Source organism: Piliocolobus tephrosceles, chromosome 19 (assembly GCF_002776525.5).
Source record: "Piliocolobus tephrosceles isolate RC106 chromosome 19, ASM277652v3, whole genome shotgun sequence".
Taxonomy (NCBI): domain Eukaryota; kingdom Metazoa; phylum Chordata; class Mammalia; order Primates; family Cercopithecidae; genus Piliocolobus; species Piliocolobus tephrosceles.
Window position 1 is genome coordinate 4,963,931 of NC_045452.1, and position 25,946 is coordinate 4,989,876.

General features: G+C 47.8%; 1 protein-coding gene across 8 annotated transcripts in view; it reads right to left on the reverse strand.

Moving 5' to 3' along the window:
• CABIN1 (calcineurin binding protein 1) overlaps nucleotides 1-25,946 on the reverse strand; it is a 170,680-nt gene that overhangs the window by 115,364 nt on the left and 29,370 nt on the right. For 7 of the 8 annotated variants that reach the window (XM_026448420.1, XM_026448423.1, XM_026448421.1 and 4 more), the window contains 11 exons: nucleotides 24,417-24,551; nucleotides 22,607-22,787; nucleotides 16,260-16,389; nucleotides 14,507-14,656; nucleotides 10,023-10,309; nucleotides 8,827-8,995; nucleotides 6,124-6,260; nucleotides 5,346-5,563; nucleotides 3,242-3,320; nucleotides 2,143-2,330; nucleotides 1,103-1,255 (listed from right to left, as the gene is read on the reverse strand). In XM_026448420.1, the coding sequence (XP_026304205.1) occupies nucleotides 1,103-1,255; nucleotides 2,143-2,330; nucleotides 3,242-3,320; nucleotides 5,346-5,563; nucleotides 6,124-6,260; nucleotides 8,827-8,995; nucleotides 10,023-10,309; nucleotides 14,507-14,656; nucleotides 16,260-16,389; nucleotides 22,607-22,787; nucleotides 24,417-24,551 (1,827 nt within the window). Of the gene's footprint in view, nucleotides 1-1,102; nucleotides 1,256-2,142; nucleotides 2,331-3,241; nucleotides 3,321-5,345; nucleotides 5,564-6,123; nucleotides 6,261-8,826; nucleotides 8,996-10,022; nucleotides 10,310-14,506; nucleotides 14,657-16,259; nucleotides 16,390-22,606; nucleotides 22,788-24,416; nucleotides 24,552-25,392; nucleotides 25,552-25,946 lie in introns of all 8 variants that reach the window. The other variant, XM_026448426.1, reaches the window with a different exon arrangement.

Sequence of the window (25,946 nt, forward strand, 5' to 3'; positions counted from 1 at the left end):
AAATTAGACTATGTTCCAGCCCCCCAAAAATTAGACTCCTCCTTCATACATCAGTGTTTACACTAAATGTATGTGTTAAAAGTATTTCTATTAATGGCAAGGCATCCAATTCTTTAAAAAACAGGCACATGAAAAACCAAAAACTACCCAGAAGCAAAGGAGTTCCAGGAAGCATTCGCCAAGACAGCTGGACAGCCTTGTCACAGGTCAGTCAGCAGACTCAGCAAGCCTGGACCAGAGGTTGTCATACACTACACGCAGGACCTGATGAAGCCCTGGCATGTAGACAGCCCTGTACCTGTACTTGTCCCTGAAACAACTCTAGGAGAGTCTGAAGGCCACTTTCAGCCAGTGTGGACATTTCACAGATACAGAACTGCAGCAGGGTCTGAAACTGCACAATGAATAAAGTGGCACCTGGGTGGAACCTGGCATATAGGCCACACACTGCTGACCCAACCCCATGGCCAGCCCAATACTGGTCTGCTCCAGCTGGTATTTCCTTCCAGTTCCACTGGGATGGTTGCCACACATAGCCAGGAGAGCAGACCAATGACTGCTTCTAAATAGTGCTGGTGAGAACTCCCATATCTGCTTTTCACCAGGGATCTACAGGGTCCCAGTGTACTACAGCAGCCTTTCCCTGGCCTCTTCTGTCTTCCCAGCAGGGGCCCCACTCAGCATGTGGGAAGCTCTCTTGTTCCTCAGAAACAGGTCAACCCTGGGCTAACTATGCCAAATCACAAGAAATCTTTGACTAAGAAACACTATTTAAAAACTTTCAGCCAGGCACAGTGGCTCACACTTGTAATCCTAGCACTTTGGGAGGCCAAGGTGGGTGGATCACCTGAGGTCAGAATTCAAGACCAGCCTGGCCAGCATGGTGAAACCCCCTCTCTACTAAAAATATAAAAAATTAGCCAGGCATGGTGGCAGGCACCTGTAATCCCAGCTACTCAGGAGGCTGAGGCAGGAGAATCCCTTGAACCCCGGAGGCAAAGGTTGCAGTGAGCCGAGATTGCACCATTACATTCCAGTCTAGGTGACAAGAGTGAAACTTCATCTATGGGAAAAAAACAAACAAACAAAAATTCTCACTCACCTCCTCCAGGGAAACCACAGAGTCGTTATGGAGGTTGGGTAGCCGGATGACAATGTCTCTTCGCTCAGCCCCTGCCTCCACCTGGATGGCGGTGGAACTCTGGAGCATTTCTGTGCAGATGTCATAGTTCTCCAGGGCCTGCTCCATGTCTCCCTGGTTAGAAGGAAAACAGGTCAGGGGACCGAAGCATAAGATTGACTATGATGTGCCAGATGTCTTACACCTCTGATCTCACTTGACTGTGGAGGCCATGAGGGTGGGGTTTTTACCAATTACTACTGTAATCCCTAAGAAGGGCCTGGCATGTAGCTCAGGCTCAATAAATACTTGTTGACTGAATGAACAGTCCCTATCAACTCTGTGAGGGGAGATATCATAAACCCCATGTTGCAGATGAAAACACTGAGGACACTTGAGCAGAGCCAGAGTTAGCAGCTAGGCCTGTCCTAATTCCAGAACTAGTGTTCTTCACATCAAACAGTGTTGCTTCCTTTAGACTAAATGGTTGCTGACAGGGCCCTGGTAATCTCTTGACTCATTCTACCACAGTGTACCAGCACCACCATGTGCAAGGTGCTAGGTAACAGCCAATCCATCCTGGCCTTCCAGACCAGGCTCTGAAGAGAAACTTTCCCAGAACTCTCACAAAACAGGTGAATAATTCCCTTCTAGAAAGCTCTGTATCTGTTTATTCATTTGCTCAGGCTCTCTCAGGAAAACATAAGCAAAGAGTCAAGATGCCGAGGCAATCTTGAGTGGGGGAGGCAGAGGCAGAGCAAATGCCTTCCAGAGCTCTGTGGTTATGCTGAAGAGCTTTACAGACTGGTATCAAGCTTGGAAGTCTGAGATGCTGAGAATTCCCCACCGTGTTGCACTTTCTCATGCCAAGCCCAGTGCCCGGGCAGGTGCTATGCATGTACACGTGCACGCCCGCACACACACACACACACACACACACCCCGCCCCCAACATGGTCAGTTTTCTGCCCATCCTGCTGGGTGTCAGGGCATACTCCCCAAGCAGCTGACCATGGAACCAACCTGCAGTGCCAGGAAGCGAGCCTTCAGCCAGTAAACACGGACCACAAACTCCAGCCAACCATCCTCGAACAGGTCGCGCTGGGATGAGGCAAACGACAGCTGTAGGAGGTCACCAAGGCAGTGGGTTCCTGGGAAGTCGGGTCCAAATCTGCCATTCACCATACCAGCAGGGGAGTTCCGAGGAGACACTAAAAACCATGAGGTCAACGAGTCAACTTCATGTGTAGCATCCTAATGCCCTTCTGCTTCTCAGAAGTTGCCCTTAGCCCTAACCACACCCACCCTATCTCCAGGGGCACCCTGGGCCCCTCAGAGCCCTACAGCTCCCTGAGTGGCAGGCATCAGAGAGGTTGGACCAGTTAAGATAAAGATATGCAGAGACCCCCCTGAGAGTCAGGGGCAAGGGGAAGCAATTTTACAGACAGCATTGAGCATATCTACATTCACCAGGTGGTGGTTTAAAAGTCAGAATGAAGCTGGGTCCAGTGGCTCATGCCTGTAATCCCAGCACTTTGGGAGGCTGAGGCAGGTGGATCACTTGAAGTCAGGAGTTCAAGGCCAGCCTGGCCAACATGGTGAAACCCCATCTCTACCAAAAAATACAAAAATTAGCTGGGCATGGTGGAACACGCCTGTAGTCCCAGCTCCTCGGGAGGCTGATGTGGGAGAATCGCTTGAGCCTGGGAGGCAGAGGTTGCAGTGAGCCGAGATCGTGCCACCGCACTCCAGCCTGGGTGACAGAGCAAGACCCTGTCTCAAAAAACAACAACAACAACAACAATAACAATCCATATCACCAGAAAAATTACTGAAGCTACATAAAGCACTGCATTGAACAGTCACACCAAAACTGAGATCCCACTTCCTTCTATCTCACAGCAAAAGCAGATTGGTGGCTCCCTCTGGGGGCTTAGCTCCTGCTAACCACTTCTTGAGTATCCAGGAGATTTCCCTGGGACCCTGACAAGCCAACCCAAAAAATGTGCCTACTATAAATGTAAGTCTAAATACCATGACTCAGTCTCCCCACTTCGGCTTTCTCCCAGCTGCTGGGGGGTTCAGAAATTAGCCTGGCCACAGAACACATAATGCCGCCTACCTGCAGAGCTTCTGCCTTTGGTTAGCAGCCACTGGTCCAGCTGAAGCTCCATGCAGGAGAGAGACATCAGCATCATGTCCTGCAGGACAGGCATAGGAAGGTCAAGAACAGTATCACAAAACCTCTTCAGTGTTGGGGGTAGGGGGCAGTGAAAGGAAACAAAACTAAATTTTACTTTTTGATAAAACTATAATTCTTTCTATTCACTTGCCATTTCATAAGTGATAATCAGTGACCACTCTTCAGGACATAAAAAGAGCCACATGGATGTATAGTTGGGACAAGACTTGGGAGGGACCAGGAGACCTGTCTTCAGAGTTCTTGTCCTGTTGAAGAGGCAACCCTGTCACCTGCCAAGTGCTGGGACAGACACTGCATCCAAATTACAGAATTCAACCCTTAAAAGTTTTGGGCAGCTGGCTGGGCACGGTGGCTCATGCCTGTAATCCCAGTATTTTGGGAGGCCGAGGTAGGTGGATCACGAGGTCAGGAGATCGAGACCATCCTGGTTAACATGGTGAAACCCTGTCTCTACTAAAAATACAAAAAAAAAAAAAAAATTAGCCAGGCGTGGTGGCGGGTGCCTGTAGTCCCAGCGGCTTCGGAGGCTGAGGCAGGAGAATGGTGTGAACCCGGGAAGGGGAGCTTGCAGTGAGCCAAAATCGCGCCACTGCACTCCAGCCTGGGCGACAACAAGCAAGACTCAGTCTCAAAAAAAAAAAAAGGTTCTGGGCAGCTGGTATACCATTCCCAGGGCACTTGAGGAAGCTGAGGCTCAGCAATGAGAAGGCATTTGCCCAGTGGGCACAGCTGGAAAGTTATCATCAGCCTGCTTTGCCTGGGGATCAAAGCCCTGGTTCCTCCTGCTGTTTCAAAACTGCTCCAGGGGAGCATGGCCTGGTGGGCAGAAGTTGCCAGGAGGTAGTCCCGAGATATCCCAGTGGAGGATGCCCAGCAAGGGATGGCTGACCTACAAGCTCCTCTACCTCCTGTGCTCTCAAGTCAGAAAGACCACCAGGCATCCCTGAATGTTTCTGGTGCTCCTGCTTCAGCATTCAGTGTCCCATCTCCAACAGGAGTACGGGGCCAGAGCACCTTGTGTTCCCTTAAGCTCTAGGAGGCACCAAGTGGAGGAGGCTGGGGTGTGGAATGCAGCAGGAAGACAAGGCTCAGTGAGGCTCAGCCCCTACTGCTGGAGGCCCCCAACGCTTCTCTAAGCACCCTATTTAGTTTCTGCTGTTTTATCATCTGTTAAAAATAGTCACAGGCCATTTATGGCCTGTTATGTCTTGACATCATAACATCATAACACAGTGAGACCTCCATCTCTAAAAAACAAAACAAATACATATATTTTTTGAGACGGAGTCTCGCACTCTCACCCAGGCTGGAGTGCGGTGGCACCATCTTGGCTCACTGCAAGCTCCCCTTCCCGGGTTCACACCATTCTCCTGCCTCAGCCTCCCGAGTAGCTGGGACTATAACCGGGTGTGGTGGTGTAAGGCTGTACTCCCGGCTACTCAGGAGGTTGAGGTGGGAGGATTACCCGAGCCCAGGAGGTTGAGGCTGCAGTGAGCTGTGACTGCATCACTGCACTCCAGCCTGGGCAACAGAGCAAGACCCTGTCTCAAACAACAACAACAAAAGCCTCAGTCACAGTCCCTGCCACCTCAAACAAACCAAATGTTTCCCTTTCCTCCAGCTTCTCCTGGCAAGCCTTCCCCTGACTCAGTACACAACCCGAGAAGCCCTTCTCATGACTCTCATTCCCTCACATATCCCATGTCCAGCTCTGCAACCACAATCCAGCATCCCACTATTACCACTGGATCTCAGCCACTGTTCACCTGGCATGACAGCAGCCTCCTGACGGCCCCCTGAGCCCACTCTCACCCGCAAGTGTATCCTCCACTCAGCCATCAGGGAGCTTTCTAGGCACAAATCCGGTTCAGTGACTTCCTGCTTAAACACCCACAAAAAGCCCAGGTTCCAGGCCCACAAGTAGATGCAGCCCAACACAACAGCAGCCCCACACCCATGCAAGATCCCTGTCCCCATGCCCTGGTCCCAGTTCAATACCAGCCCTTGAGAGGCTCCCCCCAACCTTTATGTGCTTGTTGCTGCAGTCCCTCAGCAGCGGGTTGGGCAGGCTGGTGCTGTGCCTCCTCCAGCTGTGGTAGACGCTGAGCACGACCTCCGCCAGGCCTGGAGGCCACCTTAGCAAGAACTTGTGGCCCATGCCTTTCAGGTAGCGCATCATCAGCTCCAGGATGCCCCCGTTGGTTAGGTTCTCCAGCAGGAACTCATGCACGTCCTGCTTTTCTGCCCAGGGAGCAAGAACAACCTGACTTGAACAAAGAGGACCTTTCATGCCAGGATCTCCCATTTTCTTTGGGACAGTAAAGACTGTTCCCTCCCTCTACCATCTGATCCAGCTGGACATGATACCACGTTGTGGTGCTGAGATCAGGCTACTGGGTTCAATGCCTGGCTCCAGCCCTCAGCAGCTATGATTGAGCCTCTCTGAATCTCCATATCTAAGGTGGACATCAAAAGGGCAGACCTCCAAGTGCTGCCATGTGCACTAATCTCACTCAGCAGTTATATACTGATACACACTCAACAAGTGTGCTTATACATATTCAATTTGTAAAGCGAAGCCTGTGAATTTAGCCATAAGAAAGCACAGCAATTATGAGTCTAGACATTTTAGAAGACCTCCAAGTTGACCACAGGGCTCAGGTCCAAGACTAATCCAGGCAGACTCTTGGCCACACGAAAAAACACCCCAGAACCATTCTCACAGAACAAAACATAAGCAGGTTACAGGATAGTGGGAAGAGGAATTCCCAAAGTGAATGATCACACTGCTCAATTCCTACCAGATTCCATGAACGTGGCTGAGTCAAATGACAGTCTATGAGGCCCAATGCTTGGGAAGCTTTCCAGTTTGGCTTCTGACTGGACTTCATAGTTATTAAAGGAATCATCTTCCTCCTCAGGGTCCAGCTTTCTTAACCTGCATGTAACATGCCAAAATCATAAAGTCACAACACACGTTCTGACACAAGCATCTGAACTCTTCCTGTTAGAGAAACCAAATCTGAGCCAGGAAGAAGGCAGCTAAAATAAGTGGGTGGTGGGGTCCAGAACCCAGGCCTCCCTAGGCTCTGCCTCTCTCCAGGGCTTTATGAGCTAGCATTTGGTCTGTATCCTGACTTGTTCACTCATCTCATCAACAGATGATTACCGAGCACCAGCTATGTGCCAGGCACTGTGCTAGGCACTGAATACAGCAGCCCTAAATGTGGTAGATCCTGCCTGCAGTAAGCTTACCCTCTAAAGAGACACAGCCAATCAGCAGGTACACAAAACTAACCTAAATAAGGACCACCTCACAACAGAGTGCTTGAGACTCTGGGTCAAAAGGGCTCTGCTTTAGAGAGCAAGGTCAGACAAAGCCTTTGAGAGGGGATGATGTTCACGCTGCCACTGGAGGAGGAGAAGGGCTGGCAATGCAAAGATGCAGGACAAGAACAGGTACAAAGGCACAGGCCAGAAGAGTACCTGTGTGTTCTAGGGCCTCATGGGAGCCCAACGAGTAAGGTGGAAAGTAGATAGATAGGTGGGAGTTTGGGGGACCCATCTGAACTTGGCCCTTCCATAGCTCCTCACAAAGCTGTGGGTGGGCCCAGTCTTGGGACTGGAGACACCTCTCCTGGCAGGCACTCCTCCCAAGGACCCATTACAGCCAACCTTGTGATGTTCCCTCAGCCCAGAACCCCTGCAGCATAAACACTCAGGGCACTTGTGAATGTCTTCATTCACGTATTGCACACACTCCCAGGGCGACTCCATCAGGCAAGCGACCATGTTGCTCTTGCCTTGACCATTCAAAGAAGCAGACACTAAGTTGAGTGTGGTTGCTCAAGCCTGTAATCTCAACATTTTGGGAGGTGGAGGCAGGAGGATGGCTTGAGGCCAGGAGTTCAAGATCAGCCTGGGCAATATAGCAAGGCCTCATTTCTACAAAAAACAAGAAGTAAAATTAGCTGGGCATAGTGGCATGCACCTGTAGTCCTAGCTATTCAGGAGGATCCCTTGAGCCCAGGAGTTCAAGGCCACAATGAGCTATGATTGTGCCACTGTACTCCAGCCTAGGTGACAGGGCAAGACCCCATCTCTAACAAAAATAAAAAACAAAGGAGCACACTAAACCACAAAGGAAACCAACAACTAAAATAAAGATAAAAAAGAAAGTCGAAACCATTCCAGGTAAATGGGACAGGGGAACAAGACCTTGGAGTAAAAAGCAGGGCTAAGGGGAATATAGGGTCACTCAAATCTCTTGGCACCATCAACCAAAGAACAATCAATCCTGCAGCTCTTCCAAAGGGAAACTTTCTTCTGGTATTACCCCTTAAGAAAAATTCATCAGAAGGCACTGTAGCCCCACTTTGGTCCTGCATCAAGTACTGAGAATAATCATTATTTCTAAGCATTTCACCTTCACCTCAGAAAGATAACAAATTAAGAAAATTAGGAATCTTGCTGTAAAATAAATTTACAATCCACCTAAAGCTTCTGGCTTCTCCTTCACCACTTTGATGTTGGTTCCACTGAAATAAACTATCATGGGAAAGAACCACTGCTAGTTTAACTCCTGTTTAAAGATGGCATATTGAACACACATGGTTAGCTCCCAAACTCCATTCCAGTAACAATAAAGGAATAAAAAAGGTATAAACTCACAAAGACAGAAGATAGGCAAGGACGCCCCAGCAGACAAAATGTACCAGACAACTGTTAGAAGGCAGATGGTCCAGTGCAAATGAAGAATGGTGTCTGCCGAGAGAGGCCTCTCCACTCAGCAAAGGGAGCAGGAAGCGGAGTATTAAGAAACCAATCCACTGGTACCATAAACTCCAGGAAGGCTCAGAAATTGAGGACCCCAAAGCCTCTAAAGGAGGTGAGCAGGCAAGGACAAAAAGCAGAAGGACTGGTGAAAACCTAAGTAAGAAGCACTGGGGACCAAGTCCCTCCCAGCTCTGGGGAACCTGGTACCTGCTTGTCCCCTAGGCTCCTGAGAAGCACTAAGAATGAGTGAGACCCAGGAATACTTCACAAGCTCCTCCTCTACCTTCTCAGAATGCAAGGGAATCTTGCTGAGCCTGGAGCAAATCAAGTAGACACAGACTCCCTGAAAGCAGAAGGGAAGCTCCCCTCCATGGGGTTTTCAGGGCATCTGCATCTGCATGGGGTTTTCAGGGCACAGCACCCCTCCGCCTCCCAGCAACAATTAGATGTCTTGTAAATACACAGAGACATGAGTATGTTCCTTCCAGCTCTCAAAAGATGAACAAGTCAAAGCTCCTGCCTTCAGGAATTTCAGAGGTGGGGAGAGGTGAGAAAAATCCAAGATCTCACTCCAGTGAGATTTGTGCTTCAGATATCTGCACAGATGTTATGGGAACACAAAGGAGGAGATCAGAAAAGAGGGTGGCAATGGAATGAGAAATGTTATTGATGGTGTATGCTGGAAGTTTGTGGGTTTGTTTCTGACAATGAGAAAAAATACACAGTACCTGGACGGCAAGAACTTCATCAGAAGCTCCTGGAAGTCTACTTTCTCTTCTTTTTTGCACTTGGTGTTTCGGACACGGGCAGACCGCCGTTTTGCTGTTTCTCCACTCTCTTCTGAAATCTTCTTCCGTTTTACCCCTTTCTTGGACTTATCTCCCCCAGAAATATCACCTTCACAAAGAATGCAAATTAAAATCTTACATGGTGGCAGGGGTGAAAAAAATGCACCATACAGACACATCAATCTCCCTCTTTTATAAATCTACTAGCATTAAACTCTTCGACCTTCAAAAAATGTTCATCTCTTCTTCAACAACAAAGAATCCCAAGTAAAATTAATTTGAAGCCCCTTAACTCTCATACCTTTCTTGACTTCACAGGACCCACAAGCCAGATTTCAAGATTACTTTCCACAGTTACAAAGCAAGCAACATCCTTACCCTCCCATCCCCTCACTGGTCGGCTGAACTTTGGGGTCTCGCCTGATATACCCAGAAGAGAGTGAGTGGCTCTGACCCTACCCAGGACCCTCTGAGCACTCAGCAATATGGTAAGAGCAAAAAAACAGTGTGAACTATATGGCAACAGAAGAATGTCATGTATGATTAAGTAAAAAAGAGACAACCACGTGCGTGTTTATTCAGAAACTTCTATATCTACCAGATTCTTTTTTCAGTGACATAGAAATCAAGAAAAGGCTCGGAGCTTTTGTCAAAAACTTCTGACAACTCTAGTAATAATAAAAATCAATAAAATATACAGTGGTTGGTGACTTTGCTGACTTTGTTTTCTAAAATCAAAGAACTCAGGAGGTACACCGTCAGCAAGAGAGCAGGACCAGCAGAGGGGACCTCTGCTAGCTTCCATGTTACGAGTGAGTAAGAGCGACCTTCATGCCAGAAATGTGGCAGCCAAGACACTAAACGGTCCTGGGGGAACTATCAAGGAGCAGGAGCTGCACCCTGATCCCCCGTCCCCCTCACTGCAGAGACTTCAGAGCTGAAATGGCCCTGACAGGTAGTGGCACTGTGAGCAGGCTGAGAGGCTCCTCTAGGGCTGGGGACTCCCACTTCCACTTGAGTCATGAGTGTCAGCATGACCCTTCTCTCTAAAGAGGCAGGGCTCCCCAACAGTCTCATTCCTGCTGGGCTCAGTAAACGGGGTCTCTCCAGAAGCCAAATTCAGGGGGCTTGCTTACCCATAGGAGTGCCTGTCTCCAACAGACCAGGACTGTGCAGTGGGAAGCTGGTTGTAGCCACAGAGGTGTAGGAGACCACAGGCTCAGCGACAGCCACAGCTGGGCTGGTGCTGACAGTGCTTGGCTGGATCACATTAACTGGCGTTACCACCACGGAGGATGCAAGAGGCTGGCTGGGGTCCTGGTAGTCCGACAAATCAATCCGCTTGCCAAGGCTGGGACGTGGGGGCTCGCAGGTGGTGAGATGATTGTACATGGCCAGCAAGCTCTCTCCGAGGCACTTCCAGCTACAGGGAGAGGGCCACAACACCTGATCACCATCCTGTCAGAGGAATACTCCAAGCATAGGGGAAAATGGCCTGCCTGCACAGAGGCAGCAGAGCTGCTCCTGGAGCTACCACCTCCATGGGGGTGGGGGAGGTGATCAAGGTTTCATCACTGTCATAACTGATGAAATCTTTTTTTTTTTTTTGAGACGGAGTCTCGCTCTGTCGCCCAGGCTGGAGTACGGTGGCCGGATCTCAGCTCACTGCAAGCTCTGCCTCCCGGGTTCCTGCCATTCTCCTGCCTCAGCCTCCCGAGTAGCTGGGACTACAGGCGCCCGCCACCTCGCCCAGCTAATTTTTTGTATTTTTTAGTAGAGACGGGGTTTCACCGTGTTAGCCAGGATGGTCTCGATCTCCTGACCTCGTGATCCGCCCGTCTCAGCCTCCCAAAGTGCTGGGATTACAGGCTTGAGCCACCACGCCCGGCCAACTGATGAAATCTTGAGTCTAACACGGCTGAATTGAAGGTGCGGCAGCCAAAGCTGGACCAGGGACCTGGTATCCACCTGCACCTCACTGCAGCAGAAGCCCCATAAGCATCTTGGCCTGAGGCACTTTCAGACTCAATGAGGCATGTATGAAATCCATTGACTCACTTCAAAAACTCCTCCCCAGGAAGGTCAAGTCTTTAAAACACTTTTGGAACTTCTCTGCTGCCACTAATCTATTTCATGCAGAGAGCCTGTTGGGGACTGCCAACAGGGACATGGTCTATAAGAACTTGGACCACGGGCAGGGCCCGTTGGGAGCAGCATCTCAGTGGATTTACCAAACGGGCTGGAGCCTGCTGGATGGCAACAGGAGACTGTTGTGTGTTTTGTTGTGGTATGGTATGGTGTGTTATATTGTGTTTTGTATTTCACATTCTGTGTTGTGTGTTCTGTGTTGGGTTCAAGGTTGTGTGTTGTCTACTATGCTGTGTGGTATGCTACGATGTATCCATTTATCCATCCACTAATTGCTTCTAATGCCTCAGGCTAAAGACCAACTGTTCAGCCTGGCCTCATGGTGCTGCACAGCCTCGTCTCACACCACCCCCTGCACTCCTGCTACGTTAGCTCTCTTTCAGTTCCTTAAACAAAATCACACTCTCACATCCCACTGGGCCTTTGGGCTGGCTTCCCTCTGCCCAGATGCAACATACCCTCCCACAGCATAGCCCTCTGCCTAGCCAATGCCTGTGCCTTGGTCAGACCGCAGCTCCACCACCCAGCCTTACCCAACCCTTAGAGCAGTACGAACCTTGTTCAGAGGCCCTCCAGCACTGTGCTTCTCTCCTCACAGCCCTTATCAGCTTGAGGCATTTGCTCCTTTCTCTGGGTAACTGACAACCCCCAGGATCACTTGTAGCAAGGGACCAGGCCCCGCCACACTGCACCCCTAGCACAGAGCACAGTCCTCTGCACAGAGCCGGCATCCAGGAAGTGTTGAGAAAGGAATAAAAGAACAGTGCTTCAGGCTAGGCACGGTGGTTCATGCCTGTACTCCCAATATTTTGAGAGGCCGAGGCGGGTAGATCACCTAAGGTCAGGAGTTCGAGACCAGCCTGACCAACATGGTGAAATCCCGTTTCTACTAGAGATACCAAAAATTAGCTGGGCATGGTGGCGCATGTCTGTAATTCCGATTACTTGGGAGGCTGAGGTAGGAGAATCGCTTGAACCTGGGAGGCAGAAGTTGCAGTGAGCCAAGATCACACCACTGCACTCCAGCCTGGGCAACAGAGAGAGTCCCTGTCTCAAGATAAAAAAGGACAGTGCTCGATGGGCACAGTGGCTCACACCTGTAATCCCAGCACTTTAGGAGGCCAAGGCGGGCGGATCACAAGGTCAGGAGATCGAGACCATCCTGGCTAACACCATGAGACCCCCATCTCTACTAAAAATTTAAAAAATTAGCTGGGCGTAGTGGTGGGCACCTGTAGTCCCAGTTACACGGGAGGCTGAGGCAGGAGAATGGCATGAACCCGGGAGGCAGACCTTGCAGTGAGTCGAGATCACGCCACTGCACTCCAGCCTGGGCGACAGAGCGAGACACCGTCTCAAACAACAACAACAACAACAACAACAACAACAACAACAAAGAAAGAAAAAGGAAAAAAAAAGACAGTGCTTCAAAATCCAGAATCTAAACAATGGAGGCTCCCAGGGCTATAAGGAATTTCTTCTTTTTCCTGCCTTCAGTTAATGTTACATCTAGACAGGAAGAATTTGCTCACTGGCTGGGTTGTGTCAAATGCCTTAAATACACCATTTCCCTTACTCGTGTCTTGCTGTTGCTCATGCCTACTAGGCACTGAGGAAACCAGGGGTGGTAAACTGTGCTCTGCAGCACATTTTTTTTTCTTTTTCTTTTTTTTTTTTTTTCTTTGAGACGGGGGTCTTGCTCTGTCACCCAGGCTGGAGTGCAGTGGTGCCATCACAGCTCACTGCAGCCTTGACTTCCCACGTTCAAGCAATCCTCCCCTTTCAGTCTCCCAAGTAGCTGGAACTACAGGTGTGTGCCACCCTATCTGGCTAATTTTGTTTATTTTTTGTAGAGATGAGGTCTCACTATGTTGCCCAGGCTGGACTTGAACTCTTGATCCTCTGGCCTCAGCCTCCCAAAGTACTGGGATTATAGGCATGAGTCACCATGCCGGCTGGTTTTCACATTTTTAAAAAATTGTTTAAAGAAAAAAAAAGAAAAAGAATATACAACATAAATTGTACATGGCTGACAAAGGCTAGTTTGTTTACTATCTGGCTCTTTAAAGGAAAAGTTTTGCTGACCCCTAGAATAGATAGAGATTACTATAAAAGCATCATGTCCTCTGCTACCAGAGAGGGAATCTACACTCTTCCTTTAATAACCAAATCCCAAATTTAACTACTAAGCATAACTCCCTCCTGCTTCCACTTAGCCCTCCCACTACACCATGGAGGGTGGCCACAGTGCCAGTTCCCAGCCCTCTGTTCTCCAGTCACATAGCCACAATCCCTTGTAGTGTTCTCAGGCCTTTTCCTCCTTCACTGTAACAGGGAGGCACCCCCAGGGCCCTTCCAAAACCCCAACCCTCTGTAGTTGGGGAGCACACACTCAGATGGGAGAAAGACCCTAATTCAGCTGACAAAATACAAGAAAGGGCACCAGACAGGAGTCCTAGAGCAGCCTGAAGAACAGCCCTTTCTTCCTGGCCATCTCGGTGCTCGGGTATGGAAATATTTCTGGGAAATTCCACATGCTGAAACTCATAGTCAGTCATAATAATATGCATCAGAGCCAGCCCTTCCTGAGTGGGTGCTATATGCTGCCTCTGTGCTAGCCCTACACATTTTATGTCATTATCATGACAACCCTACGAGAGAGATGTTGCTCTCCCCATTGCTAGGGAGTGGCTCCTAATGTCCCCAGAGTCATCCAATTCATAGCATTAGGAGTGCCAGGATTGGACCCAGGTCAGGTCAGTCTGATCCAGGCCAGAGCTCCCTCAGAGTAAGCAGACGGGGTGGAGGTAGTGGGTGGGGAGTAGAAATGGAACACTACTGCTAAGTCATGCTAAACTTAACGATTCAATGTCAGAATTTTAAACACAGAAATTGAATTCCAGAGCTAGCTAAGGGACTAAACTACCCCAACTCCAGGGAACTGCCAATACCAATTTGCCCTTCCTGGAGAGAGAGAGACTCTCACATCATGGGGCTGGCAAGGACTATATTGAGGCCCATCTCACAGGGCTCCCCACGTGGCCCTACAGGAAAAACATGGACTTGAGAGCAGGGAAGCCCAGACCTGGGATTGTCTCTGGGCTCCCCATTGAACTGCTCTGAGCATCAGTTTCCTCCTGGCAAGTGCTTGGCAAATGTTAGTTTCCATTCCCCTCCTAGATGGGACAGGCTGCGAAAGGCCGTAACTTACAGGAATGTGGCAGGTGGCTGGGGTCAAGAACAGCAACAGCAAAAAGGGACTGAGACTGGATATACTTGAGAGAGAGCTGACCTGTTTCTTAGTAATGAAGCAAGCATGCACCTCCAACCATTTGGCCACTATGCACCCAGCCCCCATCCATACCACCAACCCAGGATCAAGCCTCAAAGTCTCTCCGTCCTGTGCAGGGCAGTATCCCACACCAGGGCCTACTGGCCGACCCATCACTCCCAGAGACGCTAGACAACCTACGTCAAGAAAGGAATGGGTTGCACAAGTTTCAGGTCCGGCTCCTTCTCCCGCACAATCAGCGCTTGCCTCTTTTTTCGCAGCCCCAAGGCCTCATCTACAATCGCCTTCGTCTCAGCTGCACTCACCGAAACGTCATGAATCGACATGTCACTAAAAGCATGTGAGACAGGGAGAAATTACGATGTTACAAACTAGAACCGAGGCTGAAATTTTACACACAAAAACGCATTTAGGTTAATACCTTTTAATGTGTATTGTTTCTTCCTATAAATAAAATAACCACTTAAGTCTGGCCTGGGGAGGGCAGTAAATAGCTTTCTTAACACCACATACACTAGAAATGACTAATATTCTTTGTTCCTTTGACAATTCAAAACTGGGCAAAGAAAGGGTTTTCAAATGTATTAACAGTATCAAAATAATATCTGAAAAGCCACAGAAAAGTAAAATCTTTCTCTCAATTATTATTAGAAAATCTTTAAAGAATTTAACTATCCTATACTGCCCATGCCAACACAAAGTCATCGGACAAGTGAAGCTCACCAAAGTGTATCATGACCCAAAAATAAAGAAAGGGCAGGGGCTGGGAGGCCCTAGGTGTCCTCCCACAGACACTTCTGAGGTGACCCAGCATCACCTGCCCTCCTGCCCACTGTCCTGGTGCTTCCCAGCAGGGTTACATTGCAGAACTACTCAGGAATTTATCTGTTTCATGTGCTTCTCATCTGTCTCCCTCACGAAGGTTAGCTCCCTCATGACAGATGTTCCCTCAGTTCCTATCTCTGCCAACATGTAGTTCCCTCAGGAGAAGGACAGGCTCACAGGGGATAGACGCCAAGATAAATCACTACTAATCAACCCCTACAGGTGTGTTCCAGGGCCAAGGAAGACCAGAGGGCAGGAGGAGTTGGCTGGGCTGGAGAGCTCAGGGGAAGGGTAGCTAGAGCTCAGAAAGCAACAGAGAGGTGACCTGAGAAACAGGTAAGTTCGTAAGCGAGCAGCTCTGAGGTATAGCCCTGCTGGCAGGCATCAGGACAGTCTGGGCAAGAGGAGCAGGTATTGGTGGGTCACTTCAGAAGTGTGCCTGTGGGAGGACACCTGGCAAAGGAGGGGCAATGGCAGGACAGGTGGAGAGGTGGGAAGACAGCATGACAGTTTAGAGCGCAGTGGGAGCCAGGGTGAGAAGATAGGATGCCACACAATGGAACCACGCCTGGAAACTGCAAGGGACTTGGCGCAGCCTTAACAAAAGGAGTCTGGGAGGGAAAAAGCAGGAGGTGAGGTGGGAGAACTATGGGGTCAGGCTGCAAAGAACCTCTTTGGTAAAGCAACTGAGCATGGGCTGTGTCCTAGAGGCAAGGCAGGGGTGGTACATGATCAGAAGCATGTTTGGGACACTGATCTTGGGCAGCACTGGGAATAAAATCCTGGGAGGGGAAAGGCAGGAGGCAAGTTGGGCAGCAGGCTGCCCCAAGCATCCAGAGGAGAGCTAGCAAACACTGAAAGCTGGCAGGGCAGCAGGAGAGGTGGGCAGCAGGCAGCCTGAGGAGGTCTTGCCGAGATTAGGTACAGGTGGGTGATAAACAAGGCAGCCCAAGGTCAGTTCACTAGATGAGGGGCTGCAGCAGGGCATGAAGCCCCAGAGCACAGGGGCTCCATCCATGGACCTGAGGGGAAAATATGACGTGCTCCTGACCTTCACTAGCCACACAGGAGAGCGTGCACACATGGCATGGGAAGAGGCAGGACTTACCACTTGAGGAACATTCTGAGAGAGTCCTTCCGGAGACAAGGCTGCTCCTCAAAAATCTTCTCCTTGAGGACCAGTCCTTTGCTGTACCGGCAATCTTTCTCCAAAGCTTTGCAGATGAAGTACAGACATGCTGGTGGGGAAAGAAACAGTTTATGACTTCTGGGACCATACTCAGAAGCTCTGGCCTTGCCAGTTAACATCAGGAAAATATTCCCACTCCTAGAATCAAAGAAATGCCTAGTAAACAATAATGAGATACCACCTGAACTAATTCAGTCAGGTTAGTAATAAGATCCAGAGTAGACTGGGCACTGCAAGGTGAGCAGAACCAAAGACTCTGGCAGAGGACAGACCATAGGATCTTTTTGGAGGACCACAGGCAATTACACACAGATCCTCGACCCAGGAATCCCACCTCTAGGAACTACTGCAAAAATCCAACAGGGCTCACAGTGATTAGGTATTGGCTAATTGGAAAACAGCCTTCAAAAAATCTGGAAATAGCCAGGCACAGGGCTCACGCCTACAATCCCAGCACTCTAGAGGCCAAGTTGGGCAGATCGCTTGAGCCCAGGAGTTGGAGACTAGCCTGGGCACCATGATGAAACCCCATCTCTACAAAAAATACAAAAATTAGTCAGGGATGTTGGTGTACACCTTGTGGTCTCAGCTACTCAGGAGGCTGACGCTTGAGAATCACTTCAGCGAGAATCGTTGGAGCCCAGGAGGTCGAAGCTGCAGTGAGCTGTGATAGTACCACCGCACTCTAGCCTGAGCAACAGAGTAAGACCCTGTCTCAAGGAAAAAAAAAAATCTCGAAACCACTCTGTCCCACCATGGCACCTGGTTAAATAAAGAATGTCCAATTCACACAATGGGTTGCCAAGCAGCCACTACACAGATGGTCGAGGAGTGTGCTTACTGGCCAGAAATAAGGCCAAGATACAGTACTGGAAAGAAGCAAGAGACAAAAGAGGTCACATAGTGTGATTCCACTATACACATAAAACTGATTTAATTTTGCTTACCTGTATTTTCCAATTTTCCTCCTTTTTTAAAAAAAAAAAAAAAACCCGGGCCGGGTGTGGTGGCTCAAGTCTGTAATCTCAGCACTTTGGGAGGCCGAGACGGGCGGATCACAAGGTCAGGAGATCGAGTCATCCTGGCTAACACGGTGAAACCCTGTCTCTACTAAAAAACATACAAAAAACTAGCCGGGTGAGGTGGCGGGCACCTGTAGTCCCAGCTACTTGGGAGGCTGAGGCAGAAGAATGGCGTAAACCCAGGAGGCGGAGCTTGCAGTGAGCTGGGATCCGGCCACTGCACTCCAGCCTGGGCGACAGAGTGAGACTCTGTCTCAAAAAAAAAAAAAAAACCCACTATTAAAGCTGCTACCTACTTTTTTTTTTTTTTTTTTTTGAGACAGAGTCTCGCTCTGTCGCCCAGGCTGGAATGCAGTGGCGCGATCTCCACTGACTGCAAGCTCCGCCTCCCGGGTCTCCTGCCTCAGCCTCCTGAGTAGCTGGGACTATAGGCGCCCGCCACCTCGCCCAGCTAGTTTTTTGTATTTTTTAGTAGAGACGGGGTTTCACCATGTTAGCCAGGATGGTCTCGATCTCCCGACCTTGTGATCCGCCTGTCTTGGCCTCCCAAAGTGCTGGGATTACAGGCTTGAGCCACCGCGCCCAGCTGCAATTTAAGACATGTACATCATTCATGTCAATGTAATAATGAGCCTCCTCAAGTCATTAATCTGGAAAGTCTGTGCCAACTCCAGCTCCTCCAGGAATGGAGACAGTAACAGGTAAACACACAGAAAAAATGGGATGGCATGGATTCACAAAGCAGAACTTTGATATAAATTATGAAAGCTTTCAGCACTTGTAATTGGGAACAGTCCAGGTCTCACCAGTGAACACACAGAGAAACAGCATACTGCAGCAGGGTGCCAGCTCTGCCTGGACACTGGGACCACTATCATGCCCTGCCCAGCTTCTCAGTTTGGTGCAGGTGGACTGCAAGTAACTCCTACCAAGAACAACTAGAAAATGAAGCACCTAGGAGTGAGAAGCAACACAGGGAGGAAAACCAGAGCAAAAGTAGAAATCTGCACATGGAAGCCTTGGGAGAGGAGGAAGTGATGCGCTCCTAGTGTGCTTGGCAGGAGAGAGCAGAGACTGGCCACAATGCTCAGCAGGGCCACACGCCCCAAGGTGCACAAAGGCTGTGCAGCCTGTGAGCAAGGAGAGGTCTGTACAATCCCAGCCAGTCCAAGCTGCTCAATAGATGGTCCAAAGGTGCCTGCATCAGCCAAATAAGGGACATGGTTTCTCTGAGACCACATGAAACTTGAAGGGTGGCCATCAATGACTTCCAGAGAGAAAACCCAGAAGGCACTGAGCACTTGGATGATGCTGGTTCTCAGTAGGCACATTAGCTGTAGCAAGTTAAACTCACTAGCCACCCTACAGTCCTGCAGAGGTGAGGCCTGGGAAATCTCAGAACAAGAGGCAGTCTGCAGGCCTTAACCCAGCAGCATCCCTCCCTACTCATATCAAATGTATAAAATGCCACTGAGAGTTAATTTAACACGCTGCTTTAATTTTTTTGTTTAAATGACTGTCAAATCTATCAGGGCTCTCACAGGTGTATGTATCAGTTCAGTCCCTGTTATGATTAATTGTATGTGTCTATTTGACTGGACTACAGCATATCCAGACTTTGGCCAAATATTATTTTTGATGTGTCTGTGAGGGTGTCTTTGCATGAGATTAACATTTAAATCAGTAGACTGAGTAAAGCAGATTGCCCTCCCTAATATGGGAGGGCTTCATCCAGTCAGTTGAAGGCCTAAACAGAACAAAAAGGCTGATCTTCCCCCAAGTAAGGGAATTTTTCTGCCTGACTGCCTTTGAACTGGGACATTGGGTTTTTTTTTTCCCTACCTTCTCACTAAAACCAAAACATCAGCTCTTCCTGGGCCTGCCAGCCTATAGACTGAAACTATACCATCAATTCTCCTGGTTCTCAGGCCTTTGGACTTGGACTGGAACTATACACCATCACTCCTGAGTCTGCAGCTTGCTGACTCACCCTGTAAATCTTGGAACTTGTCAGCTACCAATACCACATGAGCCAATTCCTTATAATAAATTTCTTTCTATATATGTACATACATCCTATTAGTTCTGTTCCTCTGGAGAACCCTAATACAATGCTCCAACCCAAATCTTCCCACAAAGACTTGAGTTTACCAAGCATAACTTCTCCTACAATGAGAGAGGGGTGCAAAGAACTAAAGAAGTTGGTGGGGAAGGAAGGCTGAACCCCAAAGATGGTCCCAAACTGTAGGAAGAGCATCCAAGAAGAGACTAAAAGCCTCCAGAAGAAGAAACTGCTAGAGTCAAAACATGGCCTTGTAGAACTATCATATTCTGCTGGTGGGAGTGAAATGAGGGGCAACCTACAGAAATGAGTGCATATGTTCACTGAAAGACATATACAAGAATGTTCATAGCAGGTTATGACTAAGAACCCAAATCTGGAAATAACCCAAATGCCCACATACAGAATGGCTACATTGTGCAAACGCACATAATAGACTACATAAAAATAAGAAGACGTAGTGACTGCTGCGCCCCACATGGGTGCGCTCACAGGCAGGATGACAAGCAGAAGGGGCCAGGTTAAGGAAAGCACACGCTTTCCTTAAAAGGAACTGACTCTACCTAGAGAAAGTTCAACAAAAGGCAAAGTTAATCTTTGGTGACAAAAAGGAGAAATCAAGGTTGCCTTAGAAGGCTGTAAAAAGTGGAAGGGACCCAAAGTAACCTGCCTTCCAGGGCGCTGCACATGAGCTGTATCTTGACATGTTTTCAGGTATACAAACTGACAGGTCTCAGATTTATGCACCTTATTGTATGTACGTTTTGCCTCAATTAAAAAGATTTAAAAAGTGGTTATGGGCACCACCCCGTCCAGCCAATTAAAAAAAAACATATTTTTAAATGGGGTTTCACTATCTTGCCCAGGCTATTCTTGAACTTCTAGGCTCAAGCAATCCTCCCATCTCAGCCCCTAGAGTGTTGGGACTACACGCATGAGCTACCACGTCTGGTGTTGGAAAGAGCTTTAGAACTGGGGATAGGCTTAAAGAGTTTTGAGGAGTACACTGGAAAAAGTGAATATTGGTATGTAAGGATTGTTAAAGGTGATTCTGGGCCAGGCGCAGTGGCTCACAGCCTCCCAGCACTTTGGGAGGCCGAGGCGGGTAGATCACGAGGACAGGAGACTGAGAACATCCTGGCTAATACGGTAAAACCCCATCTCTACTAAAAATACAAAAACAAAAAATTAGCCAGGCTTGGCGGTGGGCACCTGTAGTGCCAGCTACTCCAGAGGCTGAGGTGGGAGAATGGCATGAACCTGGGAGGTGGAGCTTGCAATGAGCTGAGATCATGCCACCGTACTCCAGCCTGGGTGACAAAGTGAGACTCCGTCTCAAAAAAAAAAGGTGATTCTGATGAGGGTTCAGAAAGAAGAGAAGAGAAGAGGTACAGAGACAGCTTCCATCTTCCTAGAGAATAAATAATCATGTACAGAACGTTGGTAGAAATATAAACATCAAGGGCAATTCTGCTGAGATCTCAAATAGAAATAAAGAACACGCTATTGGACAATGAAGAAAAGATGATCCTTGTTATAAAGTAGCAAAGCACTTGGCTGAATTATGTCTATGTTCTAGTGTTTCGTGGAAGGCAGAATTTGTAAGCAATGAAATTTTGGCTATTTTGCTAAGACTTCTAAGCAAAGTATTAAAGGCATAGCCCAGTTCCTCCTGGCTGCTTATACCGAAATGCTAAAATAGAGAAAATAAGAAGGCATTGTTAAGCAAAAAGGAACCAGAACTTAAAGATTTAGAAAATTCTGTCTATCCATACTGCAAAAATTGAGAAAGTTTGTTCTGAGAACACTATGCGTGTGGCTGACCAACAATTTCCTTATAAGATCAGTGGGGGTATGAACCACAGATTTAATCAGGTACCTCAGCAGAAACCAGAAAAGTGGGATTATACTGGCAGAAACACTGCTAGTGGGGACTAATGGGAAAAGAAAAAATGAAAAAGAATGAAAGAACATCAAAAATATATGTTATCCTTCAAGGAAAAGGAAGAAGAACCTCAAAGGTGATTCAAAGATCATCTGAGCTGCCACTCCCACCACACACCAAGAGGCTAGGGCTAGTTCCTTAAAGGGTGGGGCCACTTCTCCAGTTTGCATAGGCCAGGATGTCTCAATCTAGCATCTTGCCAAGCCAAAAGGGTGGGGCTTGTCCCTCTACCTATGTGCCATGAGGGTGATGTTGCCACCTCAGTGGGCATCAAGGGCAGAGCATCAAGGGCGGAACAAAGAGAATTATTCCTGAGCCTTAGGACCTCAAATTTGCCTTGCTAAGTTTGCTAAGTTTTGGGACCCATCACCCTTTCCTGCATTCCTATTTTTCCCTGTTGGAACGGAAATGTTTATCCTGTATCTGTTCCACCATTGTATTTTGGAAGCACATAATTTATCTGTATTCACAAGTTCACAACTGGAGAGGAATTTTGTCTCAGGATGAATTGTACCTCAAGTCTTACCCACATTTGATTTAGATAGTATTTATTTTTGTTTCGTTTTGTTTTTGAGACAGGGTCTCACTGTGTCACCCAGACAGGAGTGCGGTTGCACAACCTCGACTCACTGCAGCCTCAACCTCCCAGACTGAAGCAATCCTCCCACCTCAGCCTCCCGAGTAGCTGGGATGACAGTCATGCACCATCAAGCCCAGTTAATTTCTGTATTTTTTGAAGAGACGGGGTTTCACCATGTTGCCCAGGCTGGTCTCAAACTCCTGGGCTCAAGTGATCTGCCTGCCTTGGCCTCCTAAAGTGCTGGGATTATAGGCGTGAGGCAACATACCCAGCCAATTTCTTTAAGCCACCCAATCTATGGTATTTTTTTAATGGCAGCCCAAACAGACTAAGATACACAAAATGGGACAGTGCAGGGAGGAAATAAGACAGCCATTTCTTCTGTCAAACAAACAAAACCTTGCAAAGAAAAAAAAAAAAAAAATTAGACAGCCAAAAGTAAAATCATTCAGAAAACATGCTACTTTATTACTACAACGCATTTAACAAATCAAGAGATGCAGAATAAAGCAGAAATCTAAGAACATTTCCATTCTCCCTGACAGTCTGGCAAAGCCCTTCAGTGTTAACTTTGGCTTTTGGTTTATCCAAATTACCTTTCCTCTGCTGTTCCAAAAACCACTGGCACACGGAAGAAAACATTAAAGCATGACTCACTTGTGTAATCACTGAGGGTGTAGAGGACAGTGATTAGATTATCCAAGCAGGGCCAGTGGTCAGGATTGCACCGCAGCCCTTCCTCAAAAGCATGGCGAGCCAGGGGTATCCGGATGAGCCTCAGGGCCACATGTCCAATCTTATACCACAGGTTGACGTCTGTGGAGTCCAGCATCACTGCCTGGAAGCAACACAAGCAGAGGGCAAACACACACACACACACACACACACAAACACACACACACACACACACAAAGTCAGATCTCTCCTTGAGCAGGCACCCCGGGGACAGGAGGAGCACAGCACTGGCACAGCCACTCGAACTACCCAGGGATACGGCAAAAGTGCCATGACTATCTTATAACTGACAAGCAATGCCAGCTCATCTTTCCTGGAGTCACACGTTTCCAAGATCTAGAGCAATAATGACACATAAAAAAACTACAGGGACCAAGTTATTTAACTTAGAACTTTTTTAAAAAAAATTTTCTTTTTTGAGACTGGGTCTCACTCTACTTCCCAGGCAAGAGTGCAGTGATGTGATTATAACTCACTGCATCCTCAAACTTCTGGGCTCAAGCAATCCTCTCGCCTCAGCTTCCTGAGTAGCTGAGGCTACAGTGGCACATCACCACACCCAGCTAATTTGCAATTTTTTTTGTACAGACATGGCCTTAGTATGTTGCCCAGGCTTGTCTCAAACTCCTAGCCTCAAGTGATCTTCTGCCTCAGTCTCCCCATTTTCTTAATATATTTTGTCAATCTGAATATCCATATTCCTTACATATTTAATAGGTAAAAGAAGTAAAAGGAGAAGAAAGAAAAGAAAACATGGGCCAGGCATGGTGGCTCACACCTGTAATCCCACTTTGGGAGGCTGAGGTGAGCAGAATGCTTGCGTAAAAGAGTTCGAGAGCAGCCTGGGTAACATGGCGAAACTCCATTTCTATTAAAAATACAAAAAATTAGCTGGGTGCAGTGGTGTATGTCTATAGTCCCAGTTACTTGGGGGCATGAGGTCGGAGGATCGCTTGAGCCTGGGAGGTCGAGGCTGCAGTGAGCCCTGATTATGCCACTGCACTCCAGCAAGGGCAACAGACTGAGACCCTGTCTTCAAAAAAACTTGAAAAAATGAGAGTCTTATGGGATTCAAGAAAACTCATGTACTTTGAAGACAAACCTTGGTTCACATCCCTGCTGCAACACTGATTAGCAGAATGATGCTGAGCCTCTATTTCCTCATCACTAAAGTGAGGATAAAGACTCCTTCCTTGCAAGATAGCATGAGGATTAGTGTACACATAGGAAGCAAATAGTGTAGTGTCTGGTGCTTTAGAGGTGCCCACAGACAGACTTATAGTAACATGAAATAACAGCAATATTATTATGGCTGGAAGTATTAACATATTGAATGCTCAGTTTCAGACTTTGGTTTTCATACTATTGTGCATACCAACTCACTTAACTTTCACAACTACGCTCTTTTTTATTATTCCCACTATATTGGTGTAGACCTAGAGACACCAAAAGACTGAATCACTCACTCACAGCCACACATGCACTGAGCAGCAAAGGAAGAATTCACACGCAGTCCTCTGCATCCAAGCATGTGCTCTGCCCCAGCCCCTGCTCTCCAGGCCTGGTCAGTACTAACTGTTATCACCTATGGACCTACCCTAGAGCCTTGGGTACTATAGCTTGGTGATCCACCACTACAAACTCTTCTCTCTGGCCCACAAGACCCCAACCTCATCCCCTCCACCAAGAGCTTTCAAAACACCAAGGGAGCTAAGCACTGCCAAAACCATACCTCTAAGTAGAACTCCATGGCTGTCTCCAGATCCTCCCGCTGGGCTGCCAGCTGGGCCAAGTTCTTATAAGTGGAATATTTCAGTATCAGCCCAGGGTGTTTCAACCCCTCTTTCTCATCACCGGATGAAACTGCCTGTTAACAAAACAGAAACAGAAGTGACAACTAGGCCTTGCAGCCTCAGCAAGCAGCCAGCAGGATACTTGGCTTCCAGGCTGGCCTCTGCTGCAGGCCCTTGAGCCAGTCTAGTGTCGTCCACCACTGGAAAACGAAGGCACTGCACCATATGTTCTTATAAGACCACTCCTACTCCAAGCGCTCAGGGAAGAACAGACCACCCTGAGGTATTAATAGTTTGCAGACAGTCTGGGCATCCATAGAGACAGAGAGAAGCTGCCCCACCACTACTGCCATGCCTGAGGGTTCAAGCCTAGAGAATAACATTTACAGCATCGGTAGACCCAGCCAGCAGTTCAAGGTATAAGATAAAAGACAAGGTATGAGCAGGCTATCTGGGGGCAAAGGCCTAGAGCTTCACCCCAGGCATTCCAGGATTAGGAATCAACAGGCTGAGCTCCCAACTCTATAACACATCACATGAGCATAGACAATTGTTAATTTAACTAAAACATTAGTGTCTAAGCTCTGTAATTAAGAAAAATAATTCCTACCCTAAATATCAAGAGCTAAAGTGAGCTGAAAGACTGTAAGAATTGCAAATATGTTTAATATGAAAATTTATTTCATTACAGCTTTAATGACCTTATATTCTAAGAAACTGCTGATTAGAAAACTATTGCTCCAACCACAGGACAAAGACTAAAATATTTTCTAATAGAAAAAACTCAGGGCATCAAGAAGTTCTTTCCTGGGACAGGTGGCTTCCACACATTGCTCTTCATGTTCTGAACAGGTAAGACCCAAAGACATGCCACCCTCAGGAAGCATCCCTTGACTAATCCAAGAATCTACCTACCTCGGAGGTCTTAAGGAACTTCTTTAAGACTGAGAAGCTCAAATGAAGCCCCATTCAGTTATCTTCTACCATCATCTGACTTATCATACAAAAAGGCCTCCAAGAACCAGCTGACCAGGACTGGATTCCAGGTACCTCTGTCCCTCCAGGTACAGAACTCTTCAAACAATAGTGGGAACAAATTTACAGAGACTGAGTGAGTCTACTTCAGACTAAACAGTCAGCAATACACATGTACATGCACATAACAGTGGATGCTCTTAACTAATCTCCACCTAACAGACTACCTACATTCAGCACCACTCTCCATTCACCATGAAAGGCTTGCCCCAGCAAGTCCCTCCAGGACACCCACCAGTCAGGCTGAATGCTTCTTAGGAGTCAGCTGTGGTCCAGGACCTATTTATGCCAATCTTCTGCAAAACTGTAATTATGTAATTAACATTAAGTATGCCGATGCAATATGAGTGTAAAAAGAAACTGTTCTATATATTTTCCGTATTTTTCAGTTGCTTACAATGAGAATGTTTTTACTACTATAAGCAAAGAGGGTG